The sequence below is a fragment of the Pyrus communis genome, chromosome 3 (assembly GCF_963583255.1).
Source record: "Pyrus communis chromosome 3, drPyrComm1.1, whole genome shotgun sequence".
Taxonomy (NCBI): Eukaryota; Viridiplantae; Streptophyta; class Magnoliopsida; order Rosales; family Rosaceae; genus Pyrus; species Pyrus communis.
Window position 1 is genome coordinate 27,495,630 of NC_084805.1, and position 14,488 is coordinate 27,510,117.

The following is a 14,488-nucleotide window of genomic DNA, read 5'->3' on the forward strand; positions in this document are numbered from 1 at the left end:
ACGTTATAATATAATTAAATTGGTAACATTACTTAACAGTGTGACAGTTCATTTTACTTTTCCATCATCCATAACATATAAATGAACACTAGTTTAAGAGTGAGAGCTTGGAAAAAGATATCATGATAATGCATGCTGAACAGTTGAAATACTGATATATTAAAGCATGTGAAGAAAACAAGAATCATCATCACCAACTGAACAGATCAAACAATGCAGGTTTGTTTCAAATTACAGCCAAGAAATGAACAACAAACATTAAGGATGGAAGTTGTGCTAGCAAAGAAGCTATGCATATTTGTTTGGTTACAGATCAATGCAAGCAATTCTTCCTCGAACACATACAACTAAATGAGAGAGAGAGAGAGAGAGAGAGAGAGAGAGAGGGAGAGAGAGAGAGAGAGAGAGAGTTCACTGGTGCATGATCAAGGCTGAGGGTTGACAGAAGAGAGTAAGCATAAGTGGAAACAGGCATCTACGTGAAGGATTATATATATCTAATTACTTAATTAGACGTGCCTCCATGTCCATGGTATTCCGATGAAGTTTTCCGACGCCGCTCATTGTGTCCAGCTAATCGCCTGCGACAACTCCTTTTACTGTCATCAAACTCTGATAGGCTATGAAACCTGTCGATGCACCACCATTCATTCATTATTCGAGTCATGAGTGTGCTTTTTAAAGTGCAATTAAATGCACCTTTCTAAAACTGCAGTGAAGTTTATCAGCGACGTATCGACAATCTTATTGTCTGTAAATAAACTATAAAGTCACACTATCAACAATATCAATAATATCGATGACATATTCACTTTAAAAGAAAATACAGTTAAACGCACTATAGAAAAATACGTATATGTGTGTATATATATAAGTTATGCAGTTCTATATATAAATTTAATGGTTCATGAAATTAACAGAAATTATATGTCTACATGAATAGTAATTAGGCAACAGTTAAGAAAGCCTTTTAGATTATCTCCATATATAAGAAATGGCATGAAATTGAAGGTGTGGGGTTGTTGCTGTTCCCCCTCCTTAACGCCATTTGACAAGTTTAATTCATACTGATTCTGTGACCTACTACACATCAACTCTTACCTTTTTGGTTAACCAAACTATAAGCTATTTGGGAACCCTTTGTTTTGAAAAGACTTTTAGGGTTTGGAAAAACGGAAGACTTATCATCAAACCCTACATTTCACTGCAAAAGAGCTTTCTGTATAATAGTGTTTTTTTTTTTTTTTTTTTTTTTTTTGGCTTGATAAATAAGCATCCACATGAGAGAAGAACTCATATAGATGAAATTTAAGAGAGAGAGAATTTGAAGGTTGTCTAAATGTTTAAGAAATAGAGTTGTTATTGGCAAATCTGAAAAGGTCCTTTTGTACTCTAATTTTCAAAAACATGAGAAAAATTTTATACAAAGAGTGTACGAAGACATTTTTAGAGTACCGATAACAATACCTAATTAAAACGCAAAATTTGATAACATTAACCAATATAAGATAGAACATAAAGCAAGAAGTGAAATTCACAAAACCATGGTAGTTGAAAAAGATGGTTCTAAAATTGTTACCTGCTACATTGCTGGCAAAAACGCTGCCGGAATCCACCCACAACTATCGACGAAGCCTTGGCATGAACATCACAGACCTTGTGGCGGCGGTAGTATTGCTTTAGATCACTCAAGTCAGCAGTGCAATTATCTACCTGACAACATGGCCCTGCCGTAGACCCTCCTGTACCAGATCTTCCCCCTGTAGGAGTAGCAGCAGTACTATTCACCATCATCACTCTTGTTCTCCCCTCATCCTCACCATACACAATTGATGGTCTCCTACTCCTACTTTCTTCCTCCTCCTCCTCCTCCTCCTCCTCCTCCTCTTCCTCTTCCTCCTCCTCCTCTTCCTCCTCCTCCTCCACCTCGTATTTCGACATGGTCCTCTTTCCATGAGCTCTGCCTGAATCCATATTTTTCAGACGAAGAGAGAAGGCAAGAAATAAGAGGAGAAGTGACGGAATAGTCAAAGGAGAAGTAGACTAAAATGAAAACATTGATCATAGATTCATACAGCAAAGGTGTAGAAAAAGGAAGAGAAGTATGTGTGTGTGAGGACCACAAGTTCCATTTTGTTCCCTTGTGAGCACAAGTGTAATAGTGAATGGTAGCTCTAAAGCCTAGATTAAAGCCAAATTTTATTTACTACAACAACACATCATCTACATATCTGATGTTAACACTACAACAACACAACCAAAATTCAAGCTCATGACCACTAATTAACTTTTTTCTCTCAACCTAACCTCAATTTTCACCCTTAATGCTCTTTTAGAGGTGTTTCGCCATAATTTCATTTGGAAAATCACTTTGGGTAATTTTATGGAGAAGCACCACTTATAGAGCATGTCTAATGGTAAGGGCAAGGGTCATGGGCTAAAGATAAAATCTAGCCTCCCAAACTGACACCATTCATGAAATCTGTCATTTCAAATTTCCTTGTTCTAACGGTGAGAGAGGCTAGAGGCTAAAAAGTGTTAGGTGGCTCGTTTTCATTGGCTCCCAATATTGTCCTAAACTGCCCTCTTAAGAAGTCTTGGGCAAGATCTAGGGCTAATTTGGCCTCACAACTAGCCTTGGGCTCCAACTAGCTTAGGTTGGTTCTTGGTTGGGTGCATAAGAAAGCTTTTCTTTGCAACTTAGGGCTCGATCTTCTTCTACCCGAAGCTAAAAGCTATGGGTTAGATGTGCTCTTATATGCTTCTTCTCATTCCAAACGATCCCCTAATTACTAATTATATAAGGTAGCCACATGCACGAATTAGGTAACTAAATTTGGGGTTGACTGAGCCATCTAGGTGAGAGACGAGCGATTTTTTAGTGTGACTGGTACACGGGATGTTACATCACGTGTCATTATACAAATTGTGGGATATGTGTGCTAAAAAGTTAATAACTTAAAAAATAAAATTTCCCACCACTTCTATTAAAACACATAATGTACTACTTGTATTCCTGTCACAATTAAAAATTTCTTGTGAGAGACGAGGAGGCTAGGGGTGAGCTAGAGCTAGGTTATTTCGTAAGAATATTTTGTAATTTGAGGTGGACTGGAGCACACATAAATGTGTGTGTTCATGCATGTGCGACTATTGCGCCATCTAATTGTCATATGAACAAGACTTGGCTGCTGAAGAATCAGCAACCTTTCCTGCTGAGAGCCAATCACGGCTGAACATGTGTCCAAGTTATGATTTTTTTAATCACAACTTGGACACGTGTTGCGCCATGATAGGCTCTCAGCAGAAGAGGCTACTGATTCTTTTAGCAGGAGGGGCTGCTGATTCTTTTAACAACGAAGTTAAATCCTTTTTATATAGAATAGAGTTTATGTCTAATCCAATCATGGAGCAAAAGGTAACTACACATGTTGGACTAGGATCAACCTAATCAACAACCCAATGGTTGTACAAATGAATTTGATTTGTACATCTGTGATTTTGTTAGAAGCCTAAAACCCTATAAGCCAGTCATATATGTGTGTGTGTGTATATATATTATAGAGTTAGGTTTAACTATATGTATTGAGAGTCTTTTTCATACAGAGTGCGACGAATCCTTCATTTACATTGTATTATTGGAAGGTGAAAGTGAAGGAGAAACCCTATATGGTCCAATGATGTAGAAAGAGTGCCCTATCATGTTTTGACACATATGGTACTGTATATTGTCTACTATTTCGTGTCCCTCGAGTCTCGCTCATATTTGTTGGCCCCCTCATCCCTTTCTTTTCTTTTCACACTACATTTTATGGTGTTAGCCAACTGGTTTTGGACGCGGCTTCTCTGCCTTCTCAGTTCCCAAACACTCTCAACCTCTCTTATTTTGTGCGATCACGGTTAAGCCACGTTAATATTTTATATTGATTTTTTTTATAGAGATAATAAGACAAAAAACAATAGTGATATAAAATGTTGACGTGGCTTAACCGTGACCGCACAAATAGAAGGGAATAAGAGTGTATGAAACTGGAGGGCAGAGAAGCCAGGTCCACTGGTTTTTGCAGCAATGTATGTTAGCCAGCTTCTGTCGATCTTTCTCTATCTGCTTGGACCACACAGTCCTCGACTATACGTTGTCGTTTATAAATAGGAAAAGGTCCCCCTCTGTACGATCCAACCGATGAGCAGGTTCTTGTGCAACATAGAGCATGGATGGGTTTATTAATGTATTGTACTACATGCAAATCTAATGATCTTTTGATTGTGAACATAAAATTGAAAAAAAAATGAGGAAGAGTCTTGCACCGACCGACTATGATCTCTTCTTTTGGTTACCAACTGAGACGGCACATACTTAACAATTACGATACTTACTGTACATGTTTAATTGTGTCCAAATTCGTAGAAATAGATAACGTATCAATTGGGATTTGAAAAGTGGCTAGGTTGCCCTAGCATATGAAATTTAAAGGTAGAAAACTTATATGGTGGGAAAGAAAGAATGGAAATGTTTTTTGAATTTCCTCCAAACATGTAGACCTAAATAATTGAGTTTGAGTAGATAAATTAGTGGGCGAGGAGCCTTCTGAAGAAAGGACACACTCACAGAATGCATGCACCATGCTTCACGCATCCCATCACATCATTTTCCCCCACTTTGATTTTTGTTTTTGGACTTGTCGATGCGCATGGCATGAGAAATTGAGAGCGACTTCTTTGTCGTGACTTTCGATACACTAGTGTGACATTTCAAACGAATAATATGTTGTCAGGTACTTCTATGTTCACAGATGACGTTGCATTTGGGCCCCATCTAGTCCACTAGGGACAAAAACCTTAGCTGATCCAAGATTCTTAACCCATTTTTGTTGGCCTTACACTCAGCCCAGTTTTATTTGGGTTACAATCTTACATGCAGTTCCAACCCAGTGGTGGCGAAAGTCATTGAGCCTTTGTTGTTGGGCAAAACTTGCTCGACATTGGAACCAGTAGTCATTGCGCCCTCAATATATAAGGCAAAAGTTGCTTTACAATTAGGCCCAAATTATCAAATAATTTCAGGCCCAGTACAAATTTGCACCTAATTAGCGGTCGGGGACCACACAATGTGGAATACACTTGTAGAGTTACCACTAATTATAAGGCTGGGTTAGTGGCTTCTCTCAGAAGGATTGGGGTTCAAGTAATTATTATATGGTGGTCTGTCAAGTAATTCGACAGTCCACGGAGAGGTCACACTTATTTTGAGGGTAAAAAATTTGTACTCAGATCATAACGATCCATGCATATTATGCATGCATAGAAATTTATTGCAAGTTTAATAATAGGTAGAGAAAAATTTGGCTAGTTGTCGAAGAGAGTTGTTTTTTATACAAAAAATTTGTGGGAGGGCGATATTGAATTCAGAATTTCATGTGCCTGGATTGTGCTCTTAACCAAACTCAACTATAAACTTCTTGTAGAGAGAGATTTTATAGTAAATATTTGTTATTGATCATATTAACCATATCATTTGAGTTTTTTTTTTTTTCCGTGAAAAGTTAAAGCTATAAATTGGAGTTTTATTATTCAATTTACTTAATGTTGAACGAATGATAGCATCATACCAATCAAAGGGTGATTTTGTTAATATTTAATTGGAGATATATACCCGACCAAATGTCCAACCTTTGCATGTCACGAAGGTTGAAGAAAGGGTTAATCACACCTAAGGACAATGTTTGGCATAATTACCTCTCTCTCATCATAATTACTTCTCATCACCGTGCAATGCATATCCACTAATCACATTTACACAATTAGTTAAACATGATATATATCCTCTTTAATTGAGGAGAAAATGAGGGGGGTTGAGGGTGAGACACCTTGAAGTGCTATAGTACCACCCTCACTATCATAATCAGCAGGACCGGTGCTGAGGGGGTGCAAGTGGTGCTATCGCACAAGGCCCCCTAATCGGAAGGGCCCCCGATTTTTCAATTTTGCATGCATATACGTATATATAGTAGTACGTGTAGAATATTACAAACTTGAGTCTTAGCGCAAGTGGAATTATTGCTTCTTTACATCGACCTAGGGGATGGGTTCAAAACTCATCTCCATCATTTTTCAGTTTATATTTTTATTAAATGCATAAGCTTCCACAAAATAATATAAAAAATATACGCAATAACATGAAAATTTGAACCCTAACCCTCTAAATAGTTAAGGAAAAATAATACGCCACCTTTCCACTTGTTGATTTGTTAAATTTGTTTGTGCTATTAGAATTTATAGAAGCTCAATTCAAAACTAAAATTATTATTTTGAACAAAAATATAAAATAAAAAAAATTATAATACTTTTTAGGACCTCTAATTCACTTTCGCATAGTGCTCCTGAAATCTCAAAGCTGGCTCTGATAATCAGATGTCACTAGCCATTTGTCCATTCTGAACAAAGTCAAGCCACAAATATGTGTGCAAGTTGTGGGGAGTCAGCCATGAAAATGAACTGTCTCGTAACCAAAAAAACAAGTGTTGCATAATGATAATATTGATGTTGAAAGATAGGTTAAATAACCACGAACTCTTAATATAGCAATATTTCCGTCATGCTTCGGACTCGGAATCGGTAGAAAAATTACCATGCACTTTGTGCACGATCAAACATGCATGCTTGACTTGAAAATAAATAGATATAAATCAATTTCCATGAAAATTAATCGTGAGCTTGCTCATGACACTTACCGAGATATAATATGTGCTTGGAAATAAACTTAGCTTGGTAATTAATACAGTTTTTTTTTTTTTTTAAATGATAGATTTTGTTAGATTAGATATTAGATTAATCACCAACGGGGTTTGAACCCACACCGTCATGCAATGGCTTAACACATTTCTACCACTGTGGTAAATGGTCACTTGTGATAATTAATACAGTTAAGTATTAGTAAAAAATTTAAAACAGATTAGTATATATTGTCAATATGCATAGGTACATGCATAAAACGTCCGCCTTGGTAAAACGCTCACATCCATCAATAACTTATCCTAGTTAAAAATAATATTCACACTAAAAAAGAAAAAAGAAAAAAAAGAAAAAAGGGGAATCTCACAATTTCTCTTCTTAATTTAATAAGAGATTTCAAGTTCAAACAAGACGTCTATTTCTAGAATTTCTTAGCAAGGAGCACCAAAGTCCAATTGACGAATGTAGGTTTATAACTTTATATTATTATTGTTATAGTTTTGATTAATCATACCCACTCAAAATAAATGTTTTTTTGTTTTGTCGTTGATTTTCCTTAAGCAGTACCGTTCGTAATGGACAAAAGAGTTTAAGAGCAACGTAATCATATCAACGTAAGATTACCAAACCATATATAAAATTATGAAGGAATGATAATATGTGATTTACAAATCCCTCGATGTTCTTTAATTTATATGCATTCTCTTATAATAATATATAAGGTAAATTACACTTTACCACCTTAGGTTTAAGATCTATTGCAACCTCGTACAACATTTTCAAAAAATTTCACTTTTATATCTCACCTACTATTTTATTTCAATATAATACATCTATTACATTTTCCATCAATTTATCCGTTAAAAGCTCATGTGGCTGCTAATTTTGTGCCACGTGGCAAATATTTGTTTTTATATACATTTAAAAATAATTAATTAAAGAAAAGTTATTTTGAAAAAAAAAAAAAAAACCAAACCCAAAACCCATCCCCCCCCCCCCCAACCCACCTTCCTCTCCTCCACTATCTTCACCTCCCTTGCAACCCCCCACCCCAGCGTCACCTTCTCCCTTTCCTCCCTCTTTACCTCCCCGACCTTCGTCCCCTCCCTTCACCACCAAAACCACAACGACAACATCGTTGGGCCATCGCCTCTTCCGTTCTCGTACGAAGCAACAAGGGAAGCTTGGTCATCAGGCTCGAGTGCTCCACGTTGCTCAAGGCAATAAGAGATCTGGAAGTGGATTGGAGCCTCGTCGCAATGAGGGCTCGTGGGTTGGTCAAACCGAGCATTGATGAGACGTGAAAGGCGTCGGAGGTGGGACGTGGCAGAAGTTGGCGTTAGTGGCGGTGGTGGGTTGACAAGAAAGAGAGATGGGTTTTGGGTGGGGGTGGGGGGTGTTTGGGTTACAGTGAAGGGGAAGGGCTCGGGGAAGAAATGGGTTATTATTATTATTATTATTATAATATATATATAAAATATTTTTTTATAATAGGATAAATTATTATAATATTTTAAATGTATAAAAATTATTATTTGCTACGTAGCACAAATTTGGCAGCCACGTCAGCATAAATGTGGATCCCATATTTACCACGTCATCACTTAACATAGTTTCTAACGGATATATGAAATTGAAATAAGATGATAGTAAATGTATGAAATTGAAATGTCTTAAGGATGTTGTAAGGCATTGAAATCAACCACAAACCTGAGGGGGTAAAATGTAATCTATCCTAGTATATAAGAGGAAAAGCATGATCTGTTGACAACTTGTTAAGGATAAGTGATTGACCGTTCTCATTACCATTATGGTCTTAATTAACGATTTTTTGATCCAACATTATACTATAAAGTATAATCATCAACTAAAACACATTTTCACATAGAAGAAACCTCCATATATCAACATTGCTGCCCTAATCCATGTCTACCAACATACATGCAACATGTGGACTCTCTCTCTCTCTCTCTCTCTCTCTCCAACAAATTAGAAAATAAAGAAAATGGTTTAAGGGCACATCCAATTATGTTGACATTATAATAAAAGGTATTTAATTAGATTCTCTAATGACCTTAAAGTAAAGGCCATGTAAGTACGGCCAAAATTTTCCATGTTTCTGCAGCTTGAATCTCATGTGAAGAAAGAATGGAAGTTGCAAGTGCTTATAAGTAGTTAGGTTATTCTTCATATTACTAATTGGTTTAATGGTGGAACCTCAACTTCCTTCATGATATCAAGGCAGGTTGTCTCATGTGTAAAGCCCAACGGCCATATGTACTCCGCATCACCCTGTTTGTGGTGTCTATATACTAGGCTAGAAAATTCACCATACATGAGGGGACATGTTGAGAGTATGAACACATTAGAGAAACGATGAACCTTGCATGAGTTTATGAGTAGTTTAACTATTGCCAATTGATTTTATGTTTAAATCTCCAAATCAGCATGCTTGACTTTGGCTTAATTAGAAGTGTGTAATCCATCCATCACCTTACATTCCAGTTGGAATTCATACCCTAATAAATTAGAAGAAAAAATATCATCTTACCCAAAAAAAAGTCTCAAAATTAAAATGCTCTAATAATATAAATCAATGCCACATACTGAAGCAACAATAAGGGAATGTGATGTAAAAGATTAGATCAAATCCACAGATTGATGCGTAAAGCCGAGCTGAATGAGATTATATGCTTGAAACGAACGTCTTGGTTGGAATTTAATACCTTTTTCATCCCATAATCACTTTATTAGGCAGCAGAGAGAGTTGTTTGACTACTGCACCTTTAAATGGCATACAATATAGAAATAGAATCACATGCTGCAATTGCATGCAGTTGAGTACTAATTAATTTGGCACTCATCTGTATTATCGGTTAGTGGAAATGGAATTGTGACGTGATTAGGTCATCGATCTCCCAGCAGAATATGCCCAAGCTAGCCCTACCTGGGTCGTCGGTCATCATCATGTGTTTCTTGTTGGATTTTTAGATTGCCGGGCTCGTCCTATTCTAACGACATCGATACTGTCCTCAACTTTATCACCTGCACAATCCGTTAGGTGTGAGGTTTCTTCACCCCACCGATGTGAGACTTTAATACTCCCCCTCACGGGTAACCTCATTTAGTGGTTCATACGTGGAGATCCACATCCGTAATTGAAACTCAGAGGTCAGCTCTATATTAAGAGTTCAAACTTGTTTCCTTATCGGTGACAAACTCGTTGGCTTGCACACAAGCTCATTGATTTGCACGGGCCCGAAACCTTGGGCTCTAATACCATGTTGGATTTTTAGATCGCCAGGCCCGCCCCACTCTAATGACACCGATACTGTCCTCACCTTTACCACCTGCCCAATCCATCAAGCGTGGGGTTTTACCACAAAAGACCTTGGTATTAGTTAGAGTAGGGTAATTCTATTTAAACCCCTTTGATTTTCTTCACCCCACCGATGTGGGGCTTTTTAACATTTTTTGTAATTGTTCCACACGAGTCCATGACTCCATGTCGATGGGGATGACCTAATCTTCTTACTTCTGTGTAAAAAAGTGGCCACATTATCGTTGCATTACACAATTATCAGTACAGCTGCAGGTACATGATGGATATATATCTGCAGTCGCCAAATGGAATATATATAGTTCTAGAAAGATTCCATTCGCATTCTTCCTTCCACATCATTATCTGTATTTATAAATTCCATGTATGGTATATTTCAAGATCAAAAATTAAATTCCAAAAGGAGGGTACTGATTCGATCCGCACCCCTTTCCGTGTATGGACAGCACAAAATCGAAGCAACCAAAGTTAATATGCCCTAGAATTATATGGAACTTTTTTTTTAAGGTTTAAGTCGAGATGTTGGCTTGATATATACATGTTGTTGTACATTTTTTAATAAGGTTTTTAACTGAATTTAATGGTTGTCTAATATGGTATTAGAATATGTTTCAAAAAATTCTGAGTCCCGAAGCCCTTATATTTTTTCCGACAAAAAAAAAAAAAAAAAAAACCCTTATATATTTGTCTCTTCACTAATTAAGTTTTTGAGGTATACCCTCAATCGAAATAGGTGCTCATATAAATGATTTTATAAATTAACTAAATAGACAGAAAATCCATTGCAAGACGATGGAAATGGGGAGTGAGATCTTTGTCTGTCGACTGCAAATTGCATGGATTGCAATGGTGGTCAGCCTGTGATGGATACGGTTGGCTTGGATTTGATGCTCAGCTAATCCCCGTAATCTCCTCTCTCTCTCTCTCTCTCTCTCTCTCTCTCTCTCTCTCTCTCTCTCTAAAATGGAAACAGGTGGAGGAGGCTCCTTTCTCTCTAAGCTTTAAGCCTTTAGTGCGCTTTGTGTTTCTTTCATGTTATTTCAAACTGGAATCTCTTGTGTTGTCCGATGGTGGTGGGGGTGGGCTGTGGCCTGCTGGGTGTGGTCACTGCCTCATCACTGGTCTGTGACAATTGGTGTGGGTGAGTGGGACCCACTCTCCACCTATCCCTACCTTGACTACTCAAACCAGTCTCCATTCCTGTCATCTTGCTTTCCCTCACACTCACAACTGTGTGAACGTTTCTTTTGTTTAATTACTGTACATCACTTTTACATGTAAGATACATAAAATGAAAATTCCTACACATTGTTGTAGGAAACAAATTTGGTTAGTTAAGGTTATTGACTAGCGCAATTCTCACACCGAAAGAAATCATAATAGAGTTAATCAGTGGCGGAGTATGGGATCATAGGTAAATAGCTTCATACATCCATTATATGTTTACATACATATATATATATATATATTTGTGTGTGACCTAGATATACAGCTGCTGCTTCGTATGTATGGTTGTAGATTTTCTTCTTTCTTTCTTTTGTCATTCTTTTTCTATTTCTTGTATGTGACCTTATGATGTGCAACAACATTTGATGAAAAAACCTCACTTGATAGGCCTCAGAAGAACGCAGCATAACTCAAGGGTTACCCACCTGAAGCTCGACAAAATGATTCAATGAAGTTTTTATTTATTTTCCTATTGTTATAAAACTCCGCCACTGAAGTTAACTAAATTCAAAATACAAATTGTCATGACGTGATAGGATACTCTTACTCGAGTTTTACAAGAAACGATTTCTTGTACTAATAAGTATATACCATTGCAATATATTAGAGAGTGAATATTAATTTACAATTGACCACCTATATCAATATGGGCACCCACCAGGACTATCAGTGGACCTCCAATATAGTACCTTTGTCCATGAGCTACAGCTACCAGCATTATTGTCATAATTCAAACCCAAAAAACTATTAGCAAACACCAACCAAAGTAGATTAAGATAATATCCATGTTTTGGATAACTATTGTTCATGAGGTGGGTGGCTTCAATTTTGGTTAATAGTAAAATTGGGTGTTGCAATTAAATTAACCAAGTTGTAGTTGTAGGATCTAAATTGCCTTAACATGCCAGCAGCTACTTTAATTCTGTAGTAAAAAAGTCTTACACCAGATGATAGAATATACATGATCTCAATCTAGTAAAGAGCAGCAACATGCATAACATTGTATCCTGTAAGAGAGAGAGAGAGAGAGAGGTGATCACTGGGAGAAGAATAATGATGGGTTGTAAGGAAGGAGGAGAAGATCCCTTGGGAGACTACAAAATCCGCTTGTTCCCTCCTCCGAATGCCTTTTTCTTTTTAGGAGCCGATGAGCTGCCCTCCACATGCAATTCACTTCTGCTTCTGCAGCTCTCTAATTTTTTTTTCTTTCTTTTTTGATAGAAACTGCAGCTCTGTATGCTAGCTTTGGTTCGATTTCCACAGTTATATCTCTCCCTTCTCTTTCTTTGTGACACCATTAACGGTTTTTCTTTGCTTTTTTATTTCTGTTTTTATTTTTCTCGGTAATAAAGCCTGGTGGTCTTTGGTCTGTGTTCTCAGTAGTCTCTGGGATGTTGACCGCCACATGGTGCCCTCTTGTCTTTTTCTTTTTGGAGTTTCCACCAATTCCTATTTGGAATGAATATTTTCCGGACCTGGCTTCTCAGACCTCGCACTTTTCATACAGTTTCATTTCTTTTTATTTGTGCGATCATAGTTAAATCATGTTAATATTTTATATTATTATTATTTCTTATCTTATTATCTCTATAAAAATATAAATATAAAATATTGACGTGGCTTAACCGTGACCGCACAAAATAGAAGAAGATGAGAGTGTATAGGAAGTGGGAGGGCAGAAAAGCCGGGTCCATATACATATGTTGTGCTTATTATAATCCTCCTTTCTATTGCATATAATTTCCAGCCCTACCTACCATTAGTTCACTACATGCCTCCACAAGTTAGAGAAGACAACATAGGATATTAGTTAGGGTTGTTAGACTGTTAATCCGAACAACTGATTATGTTGATTTTTACAGCGCAATTTACTGATTATGGTCAGCAATTTATTCATGCAAAAAGACCTATAAATTGTAGAAAAAAAATATATACAATTAATATAAAGGTAATGCTAGGGCTACTAAATTTATAGACTAAATTTTGTAAACTAAATTACATAAAAGTTGATAATTGAATAATTACTTAAACGTTGATAAACGTGCTCATTCATATTGATGACACATAATTTTATTTGTAAATTTAATCTACAAGTTTAGTTTATCTAACATTACTAGTACAAATACCACTTGCCACTTTCCATAATTAACAAGATGACTAACATATTTGTAAGCTCGTTTTCATCCACTTTTTATAAGCTGCTATTGAAGAGAAATCATTTTCCACAATATGATGTCCCATCAAATTAATAATTACACAACTCAGTTTGGATAATTATTAAACTATTGTTGTGGAAATGGGGATGGGTAACATGTTGATACATGGGAGCTGAGGGTCATATATGTTTTGAGAAATGTTAAGGTGATTTATTTAAAGGTGGAATTCTCTGTCACATTATATTTTTAACATAATATTTTATAATATTAACAAGAAAATTTTTACATTGTAAAATGATAGAAGATACATGAAGAGTCTCATTTTTAAGACCATTCTACTTAGCATTTATCGTTTGTACTATAGACTATAGTATACAGATACATACTTAACTTTATCAAATAAACAAAGTAAAAGAAAAGCAAGAAAGAGGAAGTGAGATTTTGATACGAAGACCGCATCGGATATTGGACCTCTACTCTTTATCTAGTCTGCTGCTATCTCTATGCAAATTAAAGCAATGTATGTTGTTAATCATGGGAATGTGTTATTTAAACGTGATTAGCTTCAATTCCATAGTAAAATTCTCTCTCTTTCTTGAACCTCCCAAATACTCATCTCCAACGTCACATTTCGAATGTCCTCAATATTCTCTCCCATTCTTTAATTCCAATTATAATATTCAAAACCGATTTTATACCACTACCATCACGTGAAATTAGATTCAAAGTAATTAACCCTTAATAACTAATTACAATTATTTAATTAATTCTCATCTAATATTAATCGAGTAATGTTATTCATACTATATTATTGTATCACATTTTCATACCATCTGAGGTAACATTTGATGTGGATAGTCATATCATTTGAATTAATCAAATTTTTAAATTTAGTTCATTATTTAATAAACTAATAATTAAGAAAAACTAATTAATTAAATGATGATTATGTTATAAAAAAAGTCTTTCTCCTTTATTTTCTTGGATTTTGCAAATTTTTCAAATAATATGATCATCCATATCAGATCCCACT

General features: G+C 36.1%; 1 protein-coding gene across 1 annotated transcript; it reads right to left on the bottom strand.

The window, feature by feature from the left end:
* Positions 1–140: 140 nt before the first annotated feature.
* On the bottom strand, positions 141–2,162 carry LOC137727755 (squamosa promoter-binding-like protein 3). The gene is made up of 2 exons (XM_068466573.1): positions 1,580–2,162; positions 141–629 (listed from the first exon to the last, which is right to left on the bottom strand). The coding sequence occupies exons 1-2, from the start codon at positions 1,972–1,974 to the stop codon at positions 506–508; spliced, it is 519 nt and encodes a 172-aa protein (XP_068322674.1). The 5' UTR covers positions 1,975–2,162; the 3' UTR covers positions 141–505.
* Positions 2,163–14,488: the final 12,326 nt, after the last annotated feature.